Here is a 23,077-nt window from a genome sequence, read left to right as displayed (position 1 = left end):
AGCAGGAGGAGAGGGCATCTTAAGCATGGCCTTATTTTATTTTATTTTATTTTATTTTATTTTATTTTATTTTATTTTATTTTATTTTATTTTTTAAGATTTTATCTATTTATTTGAGAGAGAGAGAGAGCATGTGAGAGAGCTAGCATAAACCAGGGCGGGGGTAGAGGGAAAGGGAGAGGCAGACTCCCCACTGAGCAGGGAGCCCAACACGGGGCTTGATTCCAGGACCCCGAGATCATGACCTGAGCTGAAGGCAGATACTTAACAGATTAAGCCATCCGGGGACCCCTTAAGCATGGCCTTTAATGAAAGCAGTCGTGGCTCCTTCCAGAGGGGGCCACCATACCCTTTACTCCTCTCCTGAAGCTGTGGCCCAGGGACACGCACATAGCTGGGGGCCACCACATACTAGGTGACCAAGGGCTGGGGGGGGGCTGGAGGGTGACACTGAGGTCATGGTGATCCCTTGCCAGGGGATGGGAGTTGTGAAGGGGGTGAAGGGGTCCCTGTTTAGGGCAGTTACATTAATCTCTCAGACCAGGGCTGCTTAGACTGTAATGTGCATGCAAGTCACGTGGGAATCTTATTAAAATATAGATTTGATGTACCATGCCCAGGGCGGGGCCCTGAGGGTCGGCATTTCTAGCAAACTCCCAGGTGAGGCCCAGGCTGGAGGTTCACAGAGAAGCCCATCCCAGGCTCCTGGCAGCCCTGAGAGCATCTCTGGGTATAAGGAATGGGAGCTTTCTAGAGCGCTCACACATGAAGGAGCCTCATTAGAAGAGATGGGGGGAGTTCTCAGAACCCATCCGCAGCAAGTAGAACAGGGAAAGGGAAGTTGCTAGTAGCTGCCTCCAGACCCACCTCTCCCTCTCTCCGGTCACATGGGCTATTGTCAGAACCGCTCTCTACGCATTTGTGCAGCCCCCCCACCCCGCCCCGTCTTTGTGCTCTTCCAGCTCTGCAGCCTCCTGCCCAGTGACTGAGTCGGGTGGGGTTCAATGTCAAATTCCCAGGCTCAGCTTGAGACAGGCCTTTAAGCCTCCTCTGATCTAAGTCGCTCCAAGAGGTGGAGTCAGTTGGTCTGGACAGTGGGTCCTCTAAGAAGGGCTGTGGGCTCTGCCTTGATCATCTGTCCCAGGGGACAAGGAAAGGTCGAGCGTGAGACCCCTCCCCTTACCTTGAACCAGCCTCTCCTCTCTCCAGACACCTGCAGTGGGAGCCGAAGTGCCGGACAGCACTGGGCGAAGCTCCGGGGAGAAAGTGGGTACTTCTTGGAGCGGCACCAGTCGGCGCTAACCCAGGCTTCCTGTGCGACACCGCAGGGCGGACCTCGCAGTGCCACCCCCCAAGCTTCCTCTTTTCATCGTTCTGCCCAGAGGGACGTTGCCCAGACTGCTTACACACAGTTCAATACCCCCCGAGCCTCCTCTCCCGCACAAATTGCCCCACGGGACAACCTGAGAATCTCGTCCACCCAACAGGACATCCCCAGGACCTCTTTCACACAGCACAACACCCCCAGAGCATCCTCTCCCTCAAGAATTGCCCAACGGGATAACCCCAGAACCTCCTCTGTCCAACGAAACAATCCTCAAGTTTCCTCTCCCACCAGAGCCACCGGACAAGACAACTCTAGAACCTCTTCTGTCCAACAGGACAACCCTCAGACTTCTTTTCCCACTTGTACTCCCCAGAGGGACAACCCCAGAGGCCCCTCTCCCAAAAGAACCACCCAACAGGACAACCCCAGATCATCCTGTGCCCAGCGGGACAACCCCCGAGGCTCCTCTCCCAACAGAACCACCCAACGGGACAACCCCAGAGGCTCCGCTCCCAACAGAACCACCCAACGGGACAACCTCAGAGCATCCTGTCCCCAGGAGGACAACCCCCGAGGCTCCTCTCCCAACAGAACCACCCAACGGGACAACCCCAGATCATCCTGTGCCCAGCGGGACAACCCCCGAGGCTCCTCTCCCAACAGAACCACCCAACGGGACAACCCCAGAGGCTCCGCTCCCAACAGAACCACCCAACGGGACAACCTCAGAGCATCCTGTCCCCAGGAGGACAACCCCCGAGGCTCCTCTCCCAACAGAACCACCCAACGGGACAACCCCAGATCATCCTGTGCCCAGCGGGACAACCCCCGAGGCTCCTCTCCCAACAGAACCACCCAACGGGACAACCCCAGATCATCCTGTGCCCAGCAGGACAGCCCCAGAGTCCCCTCTCCCAACAGAACCAGCCTGCAGGACAACCCCAGAGGCTCCGCTCCCAACAGAACCACCCAACGGGACAACCTCAGAGCATCCTGTCCCCAGCAGGACAACCCCAGAGTCCCCTCTCCCAACAGAACCACCCAACGGGACAACCTCAGAGCATCCTGTGCCCAGCAGGACAACCCCCGAGGCTCCTCTCCCAACAGAACCACCCAACGGGACAACCTCAGAGCATCCTGTGCCCAGCAGGACAACCCCAGAGGGTCCTCTCCCAACAGAACCACCCAAAAGGATAACCCCAGATCATCTTGTGCCCAGTGGGACAACCCCAGAGTCCCCTCTCCCAACAGAACCGTCCAGCGGGACAACCCCAGAGCTTCTTGTATTCAACAGAACATCCCCAGAACCTCTTCTACCCAACGGGACAACCCTAAGACCTCTTGTACACAATGGAATAATCCTAGAACCTCTTATACTCAACGAGACAACCCACAGTCTTCCGCTCGGCGGGACAGCCCTGGAACTTCCTCCCCTCGATGCTGCACACAACGGGACAATCCTGGACCATCATCTCCTCATCGCTCCACTCCACGGAACAATCCCAGGAATTCTTCTCCCCATCGTACTAACAAAGACATTCCCTGGGCCTCCTTTCCCCTCCGCCCAACCCAGAGTGAAGGCCCGCGAACCTCGTCCCCATCTCGCTCCAAGCAAAGTGAGGTTCCCTGGGCCTCCATTGCCCTTCGGCCAACCCAAGGGGACAGGCCCCCTCAGACCTCATCTCCCACTAGGCCAACTCAGCGTGACCCACCTCTGTCCTCCTCCGGATCTACCCAGCACAACTCACTGTCTCGGGCCGCTTCTTCCTCCCATAACCCGGGCCCCCACAGTGCCTCCCGGACTTCTTCACCTCTGTACCCTGCTATCCGTGGGGCACCCCAGACCTCTTCTGAGCCCTCCCAGCCTCCATGTTCTGTGTGTATTGGGCATCGGGATGCCCCTCGAGCTTCTTCACCTCCTCGCTATTTGCAACATGACCCCTTCCCCTTCTTCCCAGACCCCCATGCATCTGAGAGTGAGCCTCCCCACCACAATCCCCCCTATATACCTCCAGCTGTGTGCATTGGACACCGGGATGCCCCCCGGGCTTCTTCACCTCCTCGCTATTTGCAGCATGACCCCTTCCCCTTCCTCCCAGACACATCAGATGCTGAGACCCAGTCCCCCCAGCATGACCCTCCTCAGTTCCCCCCACCTGTGTGTATTGGGTACCGTGACGCACCCCGGGCCTCCTCCCCACCGCGGCAGCCCCCAGAGCCCTCCCTGTTATTCCAGGATCTCCCCAGGGCCAGCACTGAGAGCCTTGTCCCCTCCACAGACTCTCTGCATGAGCCCCCCCACATGCCCACCCCCGTGTGCATTGGGCACCGGGATGCACCCTCCTTCTCGTCCCCACCACGCCAGGCCCCCGAGCCCTCCCTCTTCTTTCAGGATCCCCCAGGGACTAGTATGGAGAGCCTGGCCCCCTCCACTGACTCTCTGCATGGTTCTCCAGTGTTGCCCCCCCAAGTGTGCATTGGGCACCGGGATGCACCTCGAGCCTCCTCCCCACCCCGCCATCCCCCCAGTGACCTAGGTCTCCTGGCACCCTCACCTCCGCCAGGCAGCTCGGGGGGCTCCCGGGGCTCAGCCGCCCCTGGGGAGACCAGGCACAACTTGGAGAGGGAGGAGTACACCGTGCTGGCCGACCTGCCCCCGCCCAGGAGGCTGGCGCAGAGGGAGCCAGGGCCCCAGGGCAGCAACGGGGGCCGCACCCGCAGCCCTGGCCGCGCAGAGGTGGAGCGCCTCTTCGGGCAAGAGCGCAGGTGAGCTCAGGGCGGGGCCAGCCAGGTGGGCTGGGGAGGAGGCTCGGCCGCAGGATAGGGCAAGGTTCACAGGCTTAGGCTGGCAGATGGAAAGGGTTCAGACCCCCACCCTGCCACTTACTGGCTGTGTGACCTTGGGCAAGTCACTTCACCTCTGTTTCCACATTTTAGGAGGGTTTTTTTTTTCTGACAACCGAGTGACACTTTATGTAGCCTGGTGGTTAAGAGGAAAGACCAGGGTCAGGTGGGCTGGGTTCAAATCCTGGGTCAAATCCACTCCCAAATTATGTGATCTGGTAAAGTGATTTAACCCACCTGAGCCTCAGTTTCCTCATCTGTAAAATGGGGAGAATGTTAGTACATTGATTTAAATAAGGTTAAACTCTCAAACCCTTTGTTTGATCCAGAATCGCAAGTTTATTTTTTCCCCCTTCTTACATGATGGAAAAGAAAGTACCTATGATTCTTTTCTGCTTTTAAAAAATTTTTTTTAAATTATTTTTTTTTCTTTTCTACTTTAACCAAGAAAACTCATGGGTCCCCTTGAATTTCAGAAAACAGAGATGTCAGTTTAAAATGAATGGCCAAAGCCACATGTTTTAAATAAGAGAACTCACAGAATTACAAATTTTGTAGAAGTTAAAAGCCACCTTCCTGGGGCATGGCGACAGTGCCTGAAGTCCAGTCCAAGTGTCCCGCAAGTCTCCTTGGACAGCAGGGCCCCACAGGTGGTTTACGACCCAGAGTGTCTGCTTTGGTACAGGGCGGGGAGGGAAAACATTTCCTCCCGATCTGGCTAAGATTTCTTTCTCGGGCATTTCCAGCCTCAGAGTTTTCAAGGACTGGGGCTGGAATTCCATTAGTTAAGGTTAAGAGAACCCAAAAAAGTAGGTCTGGAAGTCTCAAAACTCACAGTGTGTAATTCAGTGCCGCACAGTGTATTTACTGACCCAGAGTCGTATGGCCACCCGCGACCTAATTTGAGAACTTTTCCGTCACCCCAGGAGCGGGTAATGGTTTGCATTCCAGAATTCTTCTTTGTTTCCCTTGGGGCAATATTTTCTCTTCGATTTGAATCTACTTGAGAAACCTTATCTCTTATTCTTCAAATTTCCTTCTCCAGTAAGTTACATCCATTTACTACCCAGGTGACAACCTCTGGGGTCTCCATCATCAGTGTAATTCTCTCTCTGGCCTTTAAAAAACAAACAAACAAACAAAAACAAACAAATGAAACCACATTTTAATTTTTTAAGAGCAGTTTTAGGTTCATAGCAAAATGGAGTGGAAAGTACGGAGATTTCCCATTCGGTCCCTGTCCCCCCTACACACACAGCCTCCCTCCCTGCACCAGCCCCCACCAGAGTGGAGCCTCTGTTACAAACGGTGAACCTACACGACACGCCGTTATTACCCACAGTCCGTCGTTGACGGTAGGGCTCCCTTCTGCTGGCGTACATTCTGTGGGTTTGGACAAATGTATGATGGCATGTGTCCACTGTTATGCAATCATGCAGAGTATTTAGCTGCCCTAAAACCCCCCTTGTCTTTGGCCTTTTTATTTTATTTTTTTATATTTTAAAGATTGTATTTATTTAGATGACACAGAGAGACAGCAAGAGAGAGAACACAAGCAAGGGGAGTGGGAGAGGGAGAAGCAGGCTTCCCGCCAAGCAGGGAGCCTGATGCGGGGCTCGATCCCAGGACCCTGGGATCATGACCTGAGCCGAAGGCAGACGCTTAATGCCTGAGCCGCCCAGGTGCCCGTCTTTGGCCTTTTTATATTACTATTTTTGGTCCAGTATCAATTTGCACACCTTTGATTTTATCTGATAACTCAGCAGAGACACTAAAGATCTTTAAACCAGAGTTCTATTTTCTTCATCTTTTTTTTCCCCCTTAGGGGATAACTTTGAGAGAGATAAAGGGTTTATAATAGAAGTCAAGAATATGTTTATACTCTTGTTAACCATTTAATTACTTTTCCATAGATACTTCTATTCGTTTTACTTTACTCTCTTTGAAGTTGTTTACCTTTTAAAAGCTTTACTGCAATATAATCGATAGACAAAAAATTGCATATATTTAACGTATACATTTTGGTGAAGTAGACTATTTACTTTTTAATCAAGATTTTATAACTCTACTGAGTACTTTAGTTATTTTCTCTTGCATGACATTTTTTCCAAATAGAAAAACCATCCGTCGTCTGGAGATGAAATTTTAAAACCTGCTTCAATATCTGTAAGGGACAGACTGAAAGTTATGAGTGGGTGACTAGAGGGCCATGCTTTTATTTTCTCCCGTATGTTCATTCAACATGTGTTTATTGAGCACCTACTCTGTCCAAGCATTGTCTAACTGAGCCTGGAAAATTTCTCTTAAAGCGCTCTCACATTAAAGCACTAGGCATTTTGGCTTGATAGCTTCATTTTTCTCCCCTAGATACCTTTGGAATTCCTTATCTTCGCATCATATAAATATTTTATAATCTCTTGAATTTAAAACAGAGCCTTCATGGAATTTGCTAGACTTGATGCCTTTTGTCCTTTAATACCCTCCGGAAGTAGAGTAGAGCCCATCCAGGCTTCCAAAGGAAACAGGCTTCCTTTGTCTCCCTCGGTGCAGCCACGCCAGCACTGAGGAGCTGGCGGCCCGAGGGGACGCTGTTGCTTCAACGCCACCAAGCCTGGGTCTCCGTGGCTTCTCAGAATCTTCTTGAGTTTTTTCCTCCTCTCTCTCGATTCCACATGGGGGCAGCTTCTCAGAAGGGATGATCGCTGGGCAAGCTGGAGTTTATACAGAAAGCGCACCCACTGAAAAGAGCACCCATTCTCCTGTCCACCCTGCACCGAGTAGTTTTCTCTGTTACCCTCCCCAACCTAGTCACGTTTGGGGCTTTCGCTTCGTGGAGCCTCCAACACCTGGTTCTGGGGCAAACTCACTCTGAGGCCTCAGAGCTCACAGAGCAAGGACACCCCCCCACCCCACCCCCACCCCCGGTCTCAGATAGATTAGAAACGGAAGCTGATCAGGCAGGGCTCAAACTCAGAAACACTAACTCTGGGGTAGAGAACTTTGGTTTCCTGTGAGTCTATTGCTCAGAACTGCTAAAAACAAAAACTCGACTTACTTTATGGGTCTGATTTTTTTTTGAAGATTGTATTTATTTATTTATTTGAGACAGAGAGCAAGCATGAGCAGGGGCAGAGGGAGAGGGAGAAACAGACTCCCTGCTGAGCACGGAGCTGGACATGGGGCTCGATCCCAGGACCCCGAGATCATAACCTGAGCCGAAGTCAGACGCTTAACCAACTGAGCCATCCAGGCGCCCCTAGGGGCCTGATTGATTCTAATGACATTGGCAAAAGCCATAGACAACAGCCCCAAGGCCCAAGCTCATAATTCTTTTTTTTTTTTTTAAGATTTTATTTATTTGACAGAGAGACAGCCAGGTAGAGAGAGAACACAAGCAGGGGAAGTGGGAGAGGAAGAAGCAGGCTTCCAGCGGAGGACCCTGATGTGGGGCTCGATCCCAGAACGCTGGGATCATGCCCTGAGCCGAAGGCAGATGCTTAACCACTGCGCTACCCAGGTGCCCCCCAAGCTCATAATTCTTTTATTCTCCAAAGCCTCTGAGGAGTTTCAGCGTAGTTCCCAAGTGGGAGGCAGGCTGAAGGCAGAGCACAGGTCTGGTGAGCAGAGAACCCTCTTCCTTTCCTTTTGGCTAGCTCAGTTGGGGCTCAGCACCTGGTCATCTCTTTCAGGCTTCCCTCGGTTTAGTTCCGTCATTAGAGACCCAGCTCCCTTTGTCCATTTAGATGAAGTCAGTCCTGTTGAAATAAACATCCAGGGGAGCTGTGGGGTCTTGGGTTTTGATGCCCTTACATACGGGAGGGGAGAGGTGTGCCCAGATTCCGTCTGGTTGCTACCTTTCAACAGAGGTGTCATGTTAAATCCTAACAACTACGGCTACCCATTATTAAGCAGGACAATGAACCGGAACTAGGGACTTTCACAGCTTAGAGGTTATCTTTGTTGAATGTGGCAGCAATGCCTGAAGTCTGGGCGTCTTAGAAGCGACATTTGTGTGGACGTTTACATTGGCCTTTCTGGAATTGTAGAGGATATTTCTTCCTTCTGATCTTGCTAAGAGCTCTTTTACTGACAGCTAGGATGGCCTAGAGCGTTCAAGGCTAAGTGCTGGAACCCTCTTCGCTACAGAGGGGGAGGAACAACGGGCCTGGGAAATCCCAAACTCACCATGTGGACAGGAAAAGGGCAGAAGGAATGGGATATGGGGGCACATAACACTCTGCATCTCCCCTCCCCACTTCGTGGGGTGCGTGAGACAAAGTGGGATGGTCAGGTGCTTGGCATCTGGAACACAGGAAGTGCTCGATAAATGTTTGCTGTTATGATCACGTGTGCACAGTGCCTGGTATACAGTAGGTGCTCAATAAATCTTAATTCCCACAAGGACCAGTCTAACATTTGTCTAGGGGTGAGTGGTGGGCTGCCCGTGGTCAGAAACAGGAAGTACTGAGTGAGACAGGAGGCAGTCAAGGCCAAGGCTAAGCCCTCCACCCGTGCTTACCCTTTTCCTCACTGCATCACCCCTTAAGGCAGATCGATTAGAGCGGTCGACCATCCTCATTTTTCAGAAGGGGAAACTGAGAACCTGAAAGGGTCATCCCTTACTTAGGGATGACGAGCTCATGGCGGGCCCCCCAATCCCCCACATCTCCCGTTGAGGGCGGGAGCAGAGGACTGGGATGCTGGGAGTGGGACAGCCCCAAGGGCCCTCAGAGGGGCGGCTGCATTTGCTCATAGGAAGTCCGAGGCACTGGGGGCCTTCCAGGCCCGGGACGAGGGGCGGTCGCAGCGGCCCAGCCAAGGTCAGAACCAACTTCTCCGAAGACAGTCCAGCCCTGCCCTCAGCAGGGAGGTGAGCACCGCCAGTCTGCCCCGGGCCCCTGCAGCCCCGAGAGGTGGGCCACTGCTTCTCTCCTCCCCCAGGTGCCAGGCAGGGGTGTTGGGAAGGGAGGTCCTTTATGAAAGGGCCAGAGTCCCTAATCATGGGCATCCAGCTTCCCCTTCTCCCAAAGAGCCAGCAGGTCTTGACACAATTGAGAAGGACCCCACATTAGTCCTTTGAAGATGGCCCCTCCATGCTGTTGCCACGCCGTCTTGAAAAGTTTGCAGGGAAAGCCCCGGATGCATCATTCTGGCTTTAAGGCCTATCTCTCCCAGGGTGGGGATTTGTATTTTTAAAGAAACTCTTAGAAAGCAAGGCCCGACCCAGAGGAGTGGGGTGTTGGTGGAAATTCCAGCACCTGATAGCATAGCTTGGAATCAATATCTTGGCGGCGGGGGGGGGGGGGGCAGGAAAGTAAGCAGCGTTTTAAAGATGTCTTTCTGAAAGTGAGGAGACTGGGTGAAAGAGAAGAGCTGACACCGCCCCCCCCCCAGGAGGGACATCAGGGAGCCTAGGTACTTTGTGACCTGCTATAATCCAAGCTGCTGTGAAGACACAGCCTGCCTCTCCCCAGGCCTGGTGAAGACCAGTCTGTCCTATAGTGAGACCACCCAGTCAGGGTCCTGGAACCTCATGCAGCCCCCCCACCTCATCCTCAGGTAACCAGGCCCCTTGTGAAGCAGGCAGAAGCGGCCCGGCGGAGCCAAGCAGAGCCCCCTCATCCCAGGAGCCCTGAGAGGCGGCCTGAAGGGGACCGGCGGCTCCAGGGGTCCTCGCTGCCCCCAAGGACATCAGCCAGGACCCCTGAGAGGGAGCGGCGGACAGAGAGACCACTGGAAAGTGGCCGGGTGGGCCCAAGACAGCCTCTGGGGGGGTGGCAGAGTCAGGAGGGGGCTCCAGGAACCCAGGGCCCTCACGGACATCTGGAGAGAGGGTACAGCAGCCGGCAGGAAGGCCCAAGCCTGGGGGAGCCCAGATGGGGGGTTGCCAGAGCCCCAGAGGGAACTTCGAGGGGCCCTCTCAGGGAGTCCGAGGAGAGCTGGGGGCAGCTGGGTGGCCCCACCGGCCACAGGGGGCAGGCAGAGGCCTGGGAGGAGCCCCCCAGTGATGGGTTGCGGGAGTCCCCTGACAGGCCAGCTCAGCGAGGCTGGGGAAGCCTGCAGGAGGTTCCCTGTGCTCACCGGCCGAAGAGCCCCCCAGAGAACTCCAGGGTAGGCCCAGCAGAGTTCTTGAAATCCCAGAGGCCTGAAACACCCACCGCCAGGAGCTGGGAGGCTGAGGGAACGTGTCCACACCTGCACAGCCCTGAGAGGCGACCCGAACTCGACTGGAGAGACCTCATGGGCCTTCTCGGGGCGCCCAGAGAGGGGGCCTGGGCCCGCACGGAGGAGTCGACGCTCACCTCCCACCTTCCCAGGTTGGACTGGGAAGGCCTCCTTGAGCTCCTGCAGGCCCAGCTGCCCCGCAGAGACCCAGCTGGACACTGGGGTACCCCGGCCCCGGCTTCAGGGCCAGAGGTGGGTTCCCCAGGCACAAACGGGGCCCCGGAGCTTGAGCGACAGGGCCAGCCTGCCAGCTGGGAGGAGTCCACCCCGGTCAATGGACAGAGCCCTGGACAGTGGCCCCAGAGCTCCGCCCAGCCACCCAGCCCTGCCTGCACCTCCACCCAGTGGCCAAAGACCAAAGTGACGAGTGGACCAGAGACCTCAGCTATGGCTGGTCTGGAGGAGATGGGTCAGCTGGGGGGCAGGAGCCCTGCAGAGGATCCCAGCTTGCCAGAGTGGGAGGTAAGTCCGTCTCACGTGCAAGGGGCAGCCTGAAAATCTGCCCCACCCAGACCAGTATCCTTAGAAAAGGCCTCCCTACGGCTCCTGCACACCTTCCAAGGCTCAGCCCCAATCCTCCCTTCTGACCGACACTTTCGCAACCACCAACCTGGACAGCAGTGATAACGACCCACACTTTTTGATGACCAGCGTTTACTACCAGCTAAGCACTGGTCTGAATGTTTTCTGGTATTTTCCTCATTTAACCTCCGTAGCAACCTGATGAGAAAGGCACCGTGTATTTGCAGATCAGGAAACTGAGGCACAGAGAGGTTAAGCTACTTGAGATCACACAGCTAGTGAGGGCTGGGGCAGGGGGGGGCCCCGGGACGGCTCAGCGCAGACCACCCCAGGGCTTCAAGCAAGGTGCTCTGCCCAGGGCCCTCCCCCTTCCCGGCTGCACAGGTCCTGCTTCCTGTGGCCTCTGGTGGCTCCTACCTGACCCTGGCTGGGACTGCAACCAGTGTGGTCAGGTCCCCTCCCCCCTGCCCTATTCGAAGTTCCTCAAAGTCCAGGCAGCTTCACTTACCCCTTTCTGGCCCCTCCAGCTCCTCTTAGGCACAGAGAAGAGGTTGCAACAGGGCCCGTTGGGTTGAGCGGGCTGCTAAGCCAGGCTGTTTAAAGGAGGGCCCGTGGACAAGGTAGGCCCAGGGCCTGGCACGGAGGAGGAGTTCACCAGGTCTCTTCCCTGCCTCCTTCGCCCCAGGGCCACAGTCATGGAGTCAGGGGTCCTTGAGTGCTGCCTGGAGCCTCTGCCTGAAGATGGTGGCTGGGGAGGGTTCTGGAGGCTAGAGAGGGGCCAGCTGGCCTCAGCTCACTGGGAACAAGGCATGCGCTTCGGGGCACGCAGCCTCTCTTGCCCTGTAAAATGGGACCAGCTGCTTCCCTCATAGGCTCCGCTGGGGTGACATGGAGACTCCGGCTCGTTCATCCAAACGCCCTCACTTCTTTGCTGTCCAGCCCAATGCCGTCTCCCTCCTGGACCACAGGGGAGCGTTTACGCTGTACTTGGTTTGCCATGCATGCCTTAGCCTGATGGAAGGCTCAGCCTCGTCGGCATTTGCCGGGGGTCACACAAGCGTAAGTTGTGAGAAATCAGATCAAAGCTTCAACTCCAAAGCCCCAGCTTTTAACTGCCATGTCGAGCCCAGGGCTGACTGGGGAGCCCCTTCCCCTGTATTTCCCTGAGGCTTTTACTACTTACTCTCCAATCGACTCAATGCACAGACACCAGAGATGCAGGGGTGAACCAGCTTGGTCCTGCCCTCCTGGCCAAAGGGGGATTGAGGAATTTGGAGCCCCACATAAAAGGCTATCAGGCTTGTCAGGGAGACAGATGGACCACAGGCAGCTCAAGGAGGAGGGGTGCTAGGTCCCGGTGGATGCTGGGACATGGCCGCCTGGCCTGGTCTACCAGAAAGATTCTTCACCTACACTTACTCCGTGGTGACAGTCCGGAGTCCCTGGAAAGTTAGCCATGGGCGCCAGGGAGGGGCGAGAGCTCCAGGAGCTTCAGGGCATTTCACGAATGACACCGCAGAGGCATTTACCAGGTTGCGGGGGCGCCAGTGGGTCACCCTCTATGCAAATCCTTGGCATGGCTTCCCCCTGGCCTTCCTGCCACTTCAAATTTGCTCTCTACCTTGCAGAGCTGGCTGCAGAGCTCCATGGGCGCATCTCCCTACCTTTGCACGTGCCTTTGCACGTGCCTTTCCCATTGCTTAGGATGCTCTTCCCTCCCCTCTTCCCTCACCAAACACTTATTCATCATTCAAGTCTTCAACCAGGTGCCCTGTTCTGAGATACCTTCCCTGAATACTCACTCCACCCCTAGGTTGGTCATGTTTCTCTTCTAGGCTCGGTGGTTCTGCTACCCTCCATCTGGCCACACTCAGTTGTCATTTGCCCCATAAGAAAGAGGAGCTCCCTGGGGGCGGGAACTGCACCTACTTTATCTCTGCACTTCTGGCCCCTGGTCCAGGACATGACACAAAGGAGGAGCTCAGTTCGATGGATGATTGATCAGTGAATCCATGAATGCTTGAATGCATGAATGCATGCAAGAAACAAATGGAAGATGGGTGGGTCAGTGGGTAGATGATGGATGAATGATGGACAAAGGATGTGTAAATGGGTGATGGACAGATAAATAGGTAAACATGATAAATGATAAGAAGATGTTGGGTGGAAAGTTAGAGGGGTGATGGTGGAACAGATAACGGGTGTTGGAGGGATGATGTTGCTTAGATGACAGATAAGGTGATGAACTGATGGATGGATGAGTAGAATATGGACGGATGGATGGTGTGTGGAAGGGTAAATGTGGAATATGGATGATGGGTGGTGAATGAATGTTGGATGAGTAGACGGATGATGGATGGATGGATGGATGGATGGATGGATGGATGGATGGATGGATGATGGATGGATGGATGGATGTTGGATGGGTTGAGAAAGGCTACATGGCTGTAGGATGGATGGATAGATGATGGGTAGAGGATGGATGCATGAGTGGGATAATGGATGTTGAATAGGTTAGTGAGTAGATAATGTAGGGGAGACATTGGTTGGTTAGATGGATAGTACGTGGATCTATTGATGTTGGATGCTAGATGGATGTTGGATGGATGGATAATGAATGGATGGATAAGAAGGTGGATGCCTGAATGGAACCTGGGATAACCTGGGCTAAGCTGTGTTCTTTCTTATCTCTAGTTCCAATCAGAGGAGCCTGAGGAGTCAGAACCAAGCAAAGGCCAAGACTCACTGACCAACCAGAAGCAGGCAGACTCGGTAGTTGGGTCACGGGTGTGGGCATATAGGGAGGTGAAGGGAAGGGAAATCAGGTGGGAGGTGGGCTGAGGTCTTCTGATGAGCTCTAGCGTCATCCAGCCCAGGGTTGGCTCTGTCATGGGGTCATCTGCGTGCATGGGACGGCCTCAAGAGGAGGGGCTCCAGAGGAGCTGGACAGCAGAGCCACCTTCTGGCTTGGGGACCTGAGCAGGTAAATGAGCCCAGGGTCAGAAGCCCACGGCTCTGCTTTTGACTTGCCAGGATGCCCTGAAAAGTTACTCCCCTTTTCTGGGCAAATGGCAGTTTGACCCCGATGGTGTCTGAAGGCAAGGGCCTTCTGGTTCTGGAGGGCTGGCCAGGTGGGGGGAAGGGGTAGGGATTCCAAGAGCTTGAGCCAGAGAACCACTGAAGAGGGACGAGGAGGTGCTGCCGTCTGCTGAGCCTGGATGGTCTCCAGGGTCCGGGGCGGGAGAGATGTGTGCAGGGGGTGGGACCCAGTGAGGCTGCTGGGAGGCCTGGCTGCAGCTGGAGCGCAGCGCTGCGCCCCGCCCCTCCCCGCAACCTGCCAAACAGACTGTTCTCATCACCCTCAGCCTCCAGAGAGGTGAGGTCAGAGCTGACAGCCTGGGGCAGCGGGAGGCAGGGAGAAGGAGATGGGCTGCTCGGGGCTGTGCTTTCCTCATCCTGCTCTCGTTCTGCTGTTTCCCTGCTGCCGCCTGAGAAGCCAATTGGTGGTGGTGGGGGGGAATGCATCCGTCTGGCAGCCTGGAACCCCCAGTCTGGCCCTGCCGCTAATCAGAGCGGGGGTGGGGGGATTCTGCCTTTCACTGTGCACATGAGGAAACAAGTCATCCCAGGTCGCACAGCTAGGCAGCGGCTGACCTCCAGCTAGAACCTGGGGCTCGGGATCCCCCTCCCGCAGTCCCTCTGCCACCTGAACATTGCTTCCTGGCTCTGTCTGATTTCCTGCGTGGCCTCGCACAGTGGCATCAGGATTCTCATTGCTTGGTGGCCAGTCTTCCCGTCTATGACATGGGAGGGGACAGAGGACAGGTCACTAAAGGCGCTGCCAGCTCTCACAGGAGCTCTGGCGACTTTGCTCTTCCTCTTTCTGGGTTATTTCTTCATACTTCCTGGGGCCAGAGTTTTGTGAACAAAGAAGATATAGCCATGTAGGGGTCCCTCTCTAATCACCACCAACATGGAAACCTCTCAATCCGGCCCCAGGCAACCTGGATTGAACAGAGCTAATGACTGTCTCGTTCGCTCATTCATTCACTCATTCATTCACTCACGTACATTTAGCCAGCACCTTCTGCATGCCTGGGTGTGGGTCAGAAGTATGTTGGAGTGCATGGAGTTCCTGGTCCAGTGGCCAGGTCCATGCTGGGGGGATGCGGTGGCAAGGTGGGGAGCAGTCCTTCCCCCAAAGCCTTCCTGGGCCGGTGCTTTGATGCTTTATGTCCCACTGCCAGAGGATCTCTGGACTCTGAAGAGTAGGGACACCTGGACTCTGTCTTACCTCTCTGCCAGTAAGCTGCTAAGGGACTTTGGGCAAATGCCTCTGCTCTGCCGGGGCCTGTCTCCCCAACAAGGATGACTGCAAAGGGGACACATTTGGAGGCTCTGCCTGGGGCGGCTGTAGAACTCCGTGATTCATTCCTTTCATAAAACGGGGAGAGTAAGGCGGATGGGGGCACTTGTGTGACCGTTGGTGCCAGACGGTTGTTGCCATGGGGAGGATGGACCCAGAGTTTCCACATCTGTAGGTGTTTCAAGAGAAACTGGAAATATGTGGTTATATGTTAATCTCTTGATTCTTTAACACCGGAACCTAACTCACAATGCAGGCTGAATACACATTTGGGGGCTGCACGTGCCCTCCCACTGGCCGCCTGTGGTTTGACTTTAGGGTGGTGAAGTGCACGTCTCCAAAGGTGCTGAGCCCCGGGAGCCCTACCAGCCAAACACCCCATAGTGTGAATGAGTTAACAAGCTCTTTTCTTGGCAGCTCTGTGAGACTAGATGTGAACCCTGGGCCTTTAAGGTGGGCACGGCAGAATAGGCAGGGAAGACTGTAGTCAGGGACCCCCCCATCCCACCAAAAGGGACCTGGGGGCCAACACTGGACCCTGTTTGACAGGCAGACAAGAGGCCAGCGGAGGGCAAGGCGGGGAGCCCACTCAAGGGCCGACTGGTGACCTCATGGCGGATGCCCGGGGACCGTCCCACGCTGTTCAATCCGTTCCTGCTGTCTCTGGGGGTCCTCAGGTGGCAAAGGGTAGGCTGGCTCCAGTGGGGTGGGAGGGATGAGGGTGGGAGAGAGGGGGAGGGGACGTTGAGGACGTTGGCGTTAGTCAAAGGAGAGAGAGTGGGGGCTGGGGGGGATTTGGGGCTCCCCCATGAGAAAGGAGAGAGAGAAGCACGGTCCTAAGGCCCCGTGGTCTCTGCAAGTGAGTGGGATTTCTCACCTCCAGGACAGGGCCGAGGCTGTTTTCAGTTTTTGGGGTGAGGCAGGGATTGAATAATTTACAAGGCTAAGAGCTCCTAATCAGCAGCTGGGCCAAGGGCAACCAGGCTGGGGGGGAGGGAGAGAGGGATGGCCTGCGGGGGCGGGGGGCTCTGGGATTGCAAAGTGTGTCTCAGACCTGGGCCTGAGCCAGTTTCACAAACATCTGGCATTACGTAACCTACCCCCCTGCCCTGAGAGGGCTGTAAACACTCAGGTCTCTGGTTCAGGGTTTCCTCAAGGGCAGGGAGGGGAGGCAGCTGTGACTTGCTCCCTCCTGCCCCCTTCACAGCAGAGACAAGCGAGCCTGGCCTCTCCAGGGGCCATTGGCTGGCTCGAGGGCTCTCTTCTCTTAGTGACAGGCTGACTCTTGTACTCTCTTTGGCTCTGGGTCCAGCACTAGGCGGGGCACGTTAGGGACACTACACCCGTTTTGCAGATGAGAGAAGGGAGGCTCGCGGAGGCGAGCTGACTTGCTTGCGTTGCACAGCTAGGGTTTAGAGGAGCCAGCCTCTTGCTGATTTTCCTCATTCCTAGATGCGAGGATGGCTGCAGCTAACCACCCCCAAGCCTCGGTGGCCACATCTGCGTAATGGGGAGAAGTCTATAGCAACACTCAGGGCTGCAGAGAGAGCTCAGGGAGATGAGGATGAACAGAGGTGTGATGGTGAGGGGTGGGCGGCGTCCAAACACTACCTTTCCTGGCCATGTCATGATTTCCTCTCTGCTGCTTTTGGGGGATAAGGCACTGGGGTGATCGGACAAACATGGTTATCTGGGGAGGTGGTACCTTTAAGCCCTGGGCGGGATTTACCTTATCGCACTAACTAAAGGTCGCCCACATGAAGCGCGTCTGGCAGGAGGGAGCAGGTAAGTCCCTGGCGGAGAGGAGGGCAGAGAAATGGGCAGAAGGACTCTGGGGTAGCGGTGCTTCTGCGGCTAACAGGCGTGTACCGGCATCTCCCTGGTGCTCAGCTCTGTGTTCCATGCGTGACATCGAACCTGATCGCATTTAATCCTCACCACCAGGCATACTAAGTACGGTGCATACTGTCCATTTTACAAATGAGGAAATGAAGCTCGGGGAGGAGAGAAACCACTTGTTCTAGGTCACCCAGGGGGCAGAGCTGAGATTTGAACCCTGCTCAGGCCAAGCGCAGAGCCCTCCCGTCTGTCTGCATCCTGATCTCCAAGCCCTGCTTGTGGCCCCGAGCATCTCCACTGATTTTGCCCATTAGACAGATGTGGCCGTGGAGGCTCTGAGCCGGCAGCTGTTTTCTCATGTGGGAGGGAGGAAAATCAGGAGCTATGGGATGGACCTGCCGGCGGGGCTCCCAGACAGTTACTTAGAGCAGCTTCTAACATCTCTTGGGTTGGAGAGTGAAATCTGTCCAAGGTCAAGAGCCAGGAAGCCTGGGCTTGAGTTCTGTTTCTGTCACTAACGTGTATGGCTTTGGGCCATCATCACCCTCTCTGAGCCTCATGGTGCTATCCTTAATAGAGTAACGCTTTGAGATGGATAACCCCGGAGTTTGGCGGCCCTGGGTCCCCGGGTCTGTGCCATCTCTGTCCTGACCAGGACACTTTGTGGTAAGGGAGTCATTCCTTCGTTTGTGCATGCATTCATCAGACCGAGGTTTACTGAGGACCTACTGTGGGCTGAGGCCCTGGACTGGCCTCCAAGATATAGACAAAAACACTCTGTCTCTGCCCACAAGAAGTTCAGTGTGGTGAGGACACTGACATGTAACTGGTAAGAACACAGTGCGGTCATCACTTTAGTGGCTGAATGTACAGATGCAGGGAGCCCTGGACCAGGAGGTTCTTTCTCTGTGCTGGGGGCATTTTGGCTTCCATTGGACTGAGACCTACCTAGAGGGTGAGAAGGAATTTTCCAGGCAAACAAACATTTGGAGAGAGGGGAGGGAGGGGCGGGAGAGAGAGGGAGAGTGTATGTGTGTGTTGGGGCACCGAGGACAGGAAGAGAAGTGTTCCAGACCCAGCAGGGAACACATTGTGCAGTCCCATCTGAGGTGCACAGGACCTGGCTTATTCTGAGCATTCCCAGTGGCTCAGTGTTCTGTACCCCTAGCATGTAGAATGTGTGTGTACAACGATGGGGGACAACAGGCAGGGGTCAGATTATGATGGCCGCTGTCTGCCTGGCACAAGAACGCAGAGCTGCTCTTCTGGCACTGGGGAGGTGTTGAACTTTGAGCAGGGAAGTGATCTGATCGCTGGCTTGAGGGTACTACAAGAGGAGTCCCAGAGGCCAGGAAAGCAGCAAGGAGGCTGGTGCTCTCAGGGGCCACTGGGCCAGGGCACCGGGGGCAGGGGAGGTCTTCTGTTTATTCACTCACTCTACCAAGGACCAAGTGCCTGAGTGAGGTACGGGGGTACAGTGGGAAAACTCAGCACCTGGAAGCAGGAAGGCCACTGTCTAAAGGAAGATAGGCTGGGTTTTGGCCTCATTCCTCAGGGTGGAGGAGAGGCACCCAGTGGGAAATGTGGGGAAAGAACTTCAGCTCCCTGGGCCTCTTTTTCTTTATCTGTGAAATGGGGAGAGTAATTATAGTTATGACAGCAATAATTTTTGAACTCCAAACTGAGATGGCAGAAAATGGAAATGGTAATTACGCCAAGCTCCCCGGCACCACCCTCCCCAACATTAGCTAACTAGGGATAAACGGGTTGTTCTAGGTGCATTACTTAAATGAACACTTAATCCTTACAGGAACATCACGAGATAAGAGCATTATCCCCTTTTACAGAGGGTGAAGTTGAGGCCCAGAAAGGTTGAGTACTGTGCTTAAGGTAACACAGGGTTTGAATCACAATGCCACACAAGCTACCACGGCATCTTCAACAAATTCCACAAGGTTCTTCAACAAATTCCACAAGGTCCGCCCTCTGCTGCAAGGCTCAGATGAGCTCCTGCAGGGGAAAGGCCTCTTAAAAACTGCCAGGTGCTGGGAATGGTAGAAACGGGTGTACGCCTACATCCAAGAACCCAGAATGGGGTTCTTAAGCCGAGAAAGACCCACTTGTGAGGAGGGGTCATTTGGGGAATGCCCTACCATTCCAGAACTCACTTTGCTCTTAGATTAGGTGCTAGGAATCCCGTCTCTTCTTACTGTGACTTTGGGCAAGTCGGCTCACCTCTCCGAGACTCTGTTTTCTCATTGGTAAAATGGGGACAGGGACACCTCCCTGTCGGGTCTGTGGTGAGGCCGAAAACAGGCTACACAGGTAAGGAGCGGGGCTTGGCGAGTGGCAGCCGCTGAGTTGTTAGTACTGGGGGCATTGCCCACGACTCCGTCACACCCAGGCGCCGAGCCCTCAGTGGACCCATCGCTCCGTCCGGCGGCTCGCGGGAGCCACAGCAGGGCGACTGGGTGCCACACCCGGCTGCCCCTGCCCTGCACTCCCGCGCCGGGGCCGGAGCGAGTCACCTGCACGCTGGGTCCTTCCTTCCTCCAAGCGCCGGCGGCCGGAGCCCGGCCCTCGGCTCCCTCCGCCCCCATCCGCCGGCCCCGACCGCCCTCGCGCGCCCGTCCCGTCGCGGCAGGCCCCGCCCCCGGCCCGGCCCGCGCTCCCATTGGTCCGTCCGCGGCCCCCGCCGCTGTTTGTCCCGGCTTCCCCGCCGCCCATTGGCCCTCCCGGGTCCTCCCAGGAAGTTTGAAAAAAAAAAAAAGTTTTATGGGCGGATGGAAGGGGCCGGGGCAGCGCCGGGGAAGGGAAGGGCCGGAGGAGCGGCGGCGGGCGGCCGAGAGGGGCGGCGGCGGCGGCGGCGGCGGGATTCCCGCGCTGCTGGGCCCGGCCCGAGAGCCCTTTCCACCTTCCTGCCTCCTGCTCCCGCCGCCCCGGGGCGCCGCCATGACGGTGAGTGCCTCCCCGGGGCAGCCCTTCTGCGCCCCAGGCCGGGAGGAGAGCGACGGCCCGAGCCAGAGCCGAGCCGCTCCCCTCCTGGACACCCCCTTCACTTCCCGGAGGCGAGAGGAGGTCTCGGCCGGAAGACAGGGCGACCCCGGCGGCACAGGCCGGCCAGACGGCCTCAGCTTACCCCAGCCCCCTCACCTTCCCGGGGCCAGGAGCCGGGGCGACCCCGAGAAAATGGGAACTCCCTGTCCTGGGCAGCCCCTTCCCCCCACCACCCGCAACTTTTGCGGGACTAGTCACGGACAATTTCGGATGGCCCTTTCCCACCTCCCCTCCAGCCCCCCTGGTAATTCTCCCAAACTGCCAGACCTGTAGGGACTCCGAGGCCCCGGGCAGTGGGAGGAACGAAGATGGGCCTGGTCTGGGTCTGGGGTCTCGCCCAGGGCTGGAGAGAGGCGCTCCCCGGCTCGAATGGGTCGCGCAGACCCAGTCCTGGGAGGACTGCCTACCCGCGTGGGCGCGGGCCCGAGGTTGGGTGGGTGAGAAGGGGCCGCCCCGTCTCACCCTTTCCCGGAGCCCGTCCTGGGATTTTTGAAGCGGCGCGATGCCGTATTCTGCCCGGCTTGCCGCCTCACAGTGGCGTGGGGCCTTGGGTGGGGCCAGCCTACAAGTGAGGTGGGGGACACGATGGCAGAGATTGGTCTTTCTCATGGGGATGAACACTACCCAAGTCACATCGATACCTGTGCCTTAATGATCATATTGGGTCCCACAGCTGAGTTCACCATTATTCCCATTTCACAGTTGGATAAACTGTGGCATGGGGAGGGGGTTGTGGTGAGTTGCCCTAGGTTACCCTGAGCGTAAAGGAAGGAGTAACCTCTTTCCAGGTCGGTCTGGCCCCTTGACCGTGATGTTCTGGAAGGGAGGGGCGGGGCTGCTTTTGGTTTCTGGCTAGCGCCTTAGGGAGGCTCTGACAGCCTAGGGGGGGGTGGGGTGATGGAGTTGAGCAGGGTGTGTTTGCGCATGCGCACGTCCCCTTTCCCCAGCTAGTGGAGACCCTGACAAGTGGGCTGGGCTGCTGGGGCTTGGCCCTAAGGGCCCCTGCCCCCGTGAGCATGATGACCTAGCCGCTGCTTGGACTTCCTCGGCCTCCGCACATCCTGCCACCTCCCTGCTGGCTCTTCCTGTCGTCAGCAGCCTCCCTTTGGTCAGTGAGCTGAGAGGGATGTAGGGGGAGGAGCTGAGTCAGTGTCCTAGCCATCCACCCCCAGGCCCCCAGGCCCCCAGGCTTGGCGAGGGTGGTTGCATTGCCTACTGGGTGCCTGCCAGATCCTGAACTAGGTGCTTTCACGTTACCAGAGTTGATCCTTTAAGATTGATTATAACTTTCCATCTAACAGATGAGAACACTGAGGTGTAGAGAGGGGAAGTAACATGCCCCAGGTGACATAGTTGGACCCTGGCAGAGCCAGCATTTGTAGCTAGATCTGCCCCAGTTTTTTCTCTGGGGCTGGGTAAGAAAGGTACACTGTTGCCTCTGTTGAGGAAGCGCATGGTGAAGAAGGGTGAGGCTGCGCCCAGCAGCCTGTGGGGGCACTTGGATATCCCTGTGGTGGGAGGGGGCTTCCAAAGGTAGGTGCCCTCCTGTGATTGTAGGACTTCGTCAGGTGGAAATGGACTAGGGGGAGGGAACAGTATAGACAACACACCCTGGTCATGTTTGGGGAAAGGTGAGAAGATAGAAAAGGGGCCTGGAAAGGAGGGCCTCGAAGGCCAGGAGAAGCAGTTTGGGCTTTCTTTGGGCACTGGGGAGCCAAGAACGGTCTTGGAGAAGAGAAGGGGCTCATGGTCACCACTAACTGTGTTTGCTGGGTTCATCGTGGCTGCCTTCATGCCTGAGCCTGCCCCAGCCTGGTGTCCCTCCTATGTCTTCACACCCTTTTCCTCTCTCCTGACCCCCAGCCCTGAGCTCAGAGATCTGTAGGGAGCGAGTGGTAAAGTTGCTATGAGTGGGTGAATGCTTAAAGGCTTCAGGAACCCAGGCCTGGGGTTCAGATCTGCTCCACCTCTTTTAGCCTTAGCCCCGTGCAGCCCTGCCCTTGGAGCCTCCTGCCCTAGCCGCTGCCAGGCATCAAATTATATACCTGTCCACTTGTTTATTGTCTGTCTGTTTCCTGAGTTCCACCAGGGCAGGGGCCACATCTTCCCTTCGCAGCTGATTTCCTGGCCTAAAACAGTGCCTGGTGCTTTAAAAAAAAAAAAAAAATTGTTTTTCAACAAACATTCCCTTAGCCCCTTGGTCCTGGAGGGAGAACAGCGCATGTTCCTAACGGTGAGTTGCTTCTACTCTGGCCTGAGAGGGACAAGTGATTGGCTTCAAGATCGTCACAAATGCAGCAGAGGGTGTGGGAGGGCAGCTGGCATGGTGTGTGGTGTGTACTGGGAAAGGAGCCTTCTAGGTGGCAATTAAGCTGGTCTTAAGGCATGAGTAGGGGTTTGCCTGGTCCCCGGAGGAGGAGGAAGCCTGGTATTTATGCAGAGGACATGGGCTGCTGTAGAGGGCCTAGAGTCCTGATGTGCTGAGGATCAGAGAGCATATGTTGTGATGATATAAAAATGGGGCTCCCTACGCAAGGCTTTTGTGCCATCAGGCAGCTGGACCTTGTTTTGAAGCCCCCTGGAGCCGTCCCTGGAGGTTTGAGGCAGACTTTTGACACTAGGCCTTTTTGAGGGGGTCTGCCTGCCAAGAATGTGCTTAGAGGGGGGCCGTGTCAATGGTCCAGGCAGGTGGGAGGCAGTGCTGACCTGGGGCCGTGGCCATGACCAAAAGGAGGAGAGAGCTGGTCGGTCCTCCTGGAGGGACTAAGGGCGGGTGAGCTTCCTCAGGTGGAAGAAGGGTGCTGGGGCCGGAGGGGCCATGTGGGAAGGTACAGCCTGAGAGGTGTAGGCTAGCAGACCTTTTGACCCTGGACAGGGGTTCCCAGGTTACTGCAGGA

The 23,077-nt window shown here is 55.9% G+C and overlaps 1 protein-coding gene across 2 annotated transcripts in view; it reads left to right on the top strand.

The window, feature by feature from the left end:
- The window catches only part of TRIOBP (TRIO and F-actin binding protein), a 51,929-nt gene that overhangs the window by 9,902 nt on the left and 18,950 nt on the right, over positions 1-23,077 (top strand). Inside the window, exons 5-9 of one of the 2 annotated variants that reach the window (XM_087868713.1) lie at positions 1,210-4,093; positions 8,927-9,041; positions 9,731-10,858; positions 13,613-13,690; positions 15,834-15,971. In XM_087868713.1, coding sequence (XP_087724839.1) covers positions 1,210-4,093; positions 8,927-9,041; positions 9,731-10,858; positions 13,613-13,690; positions 15,834-15,971 — 4,343 coding nt within the window. Of the gene's footprint in view, positions 1-1,209; positions 4,094-8,926; positions 9,042-9,730; positions 10,859-13,612; positions 13,691-15,833; positions 15,972-19,898; positions 20,082-23,077 lie in introns of those variants that run through there. The other variant, XM_087868712.1, reaches the window with a different exon arrangement.

The sequence above is a fragment of the Ursus americanus genome, chromosome 17 (genome assembly GCF_024610735.1).
Source record: "Ursus americanus isolate L20-20 chromosome 17, mUrsAme1.1.p, whole genome shotgun sequence".
Classification (NCBI taxonomy): domain Eukaryota; kingdom Metazoa; phylum Chordata; class Mammalia; order Carnivora; family Ursidae; genus Ursus; species Ursus americanus.
This window is presented reverse-complemented; position numbering and strand designations above follow the sequence as displayed.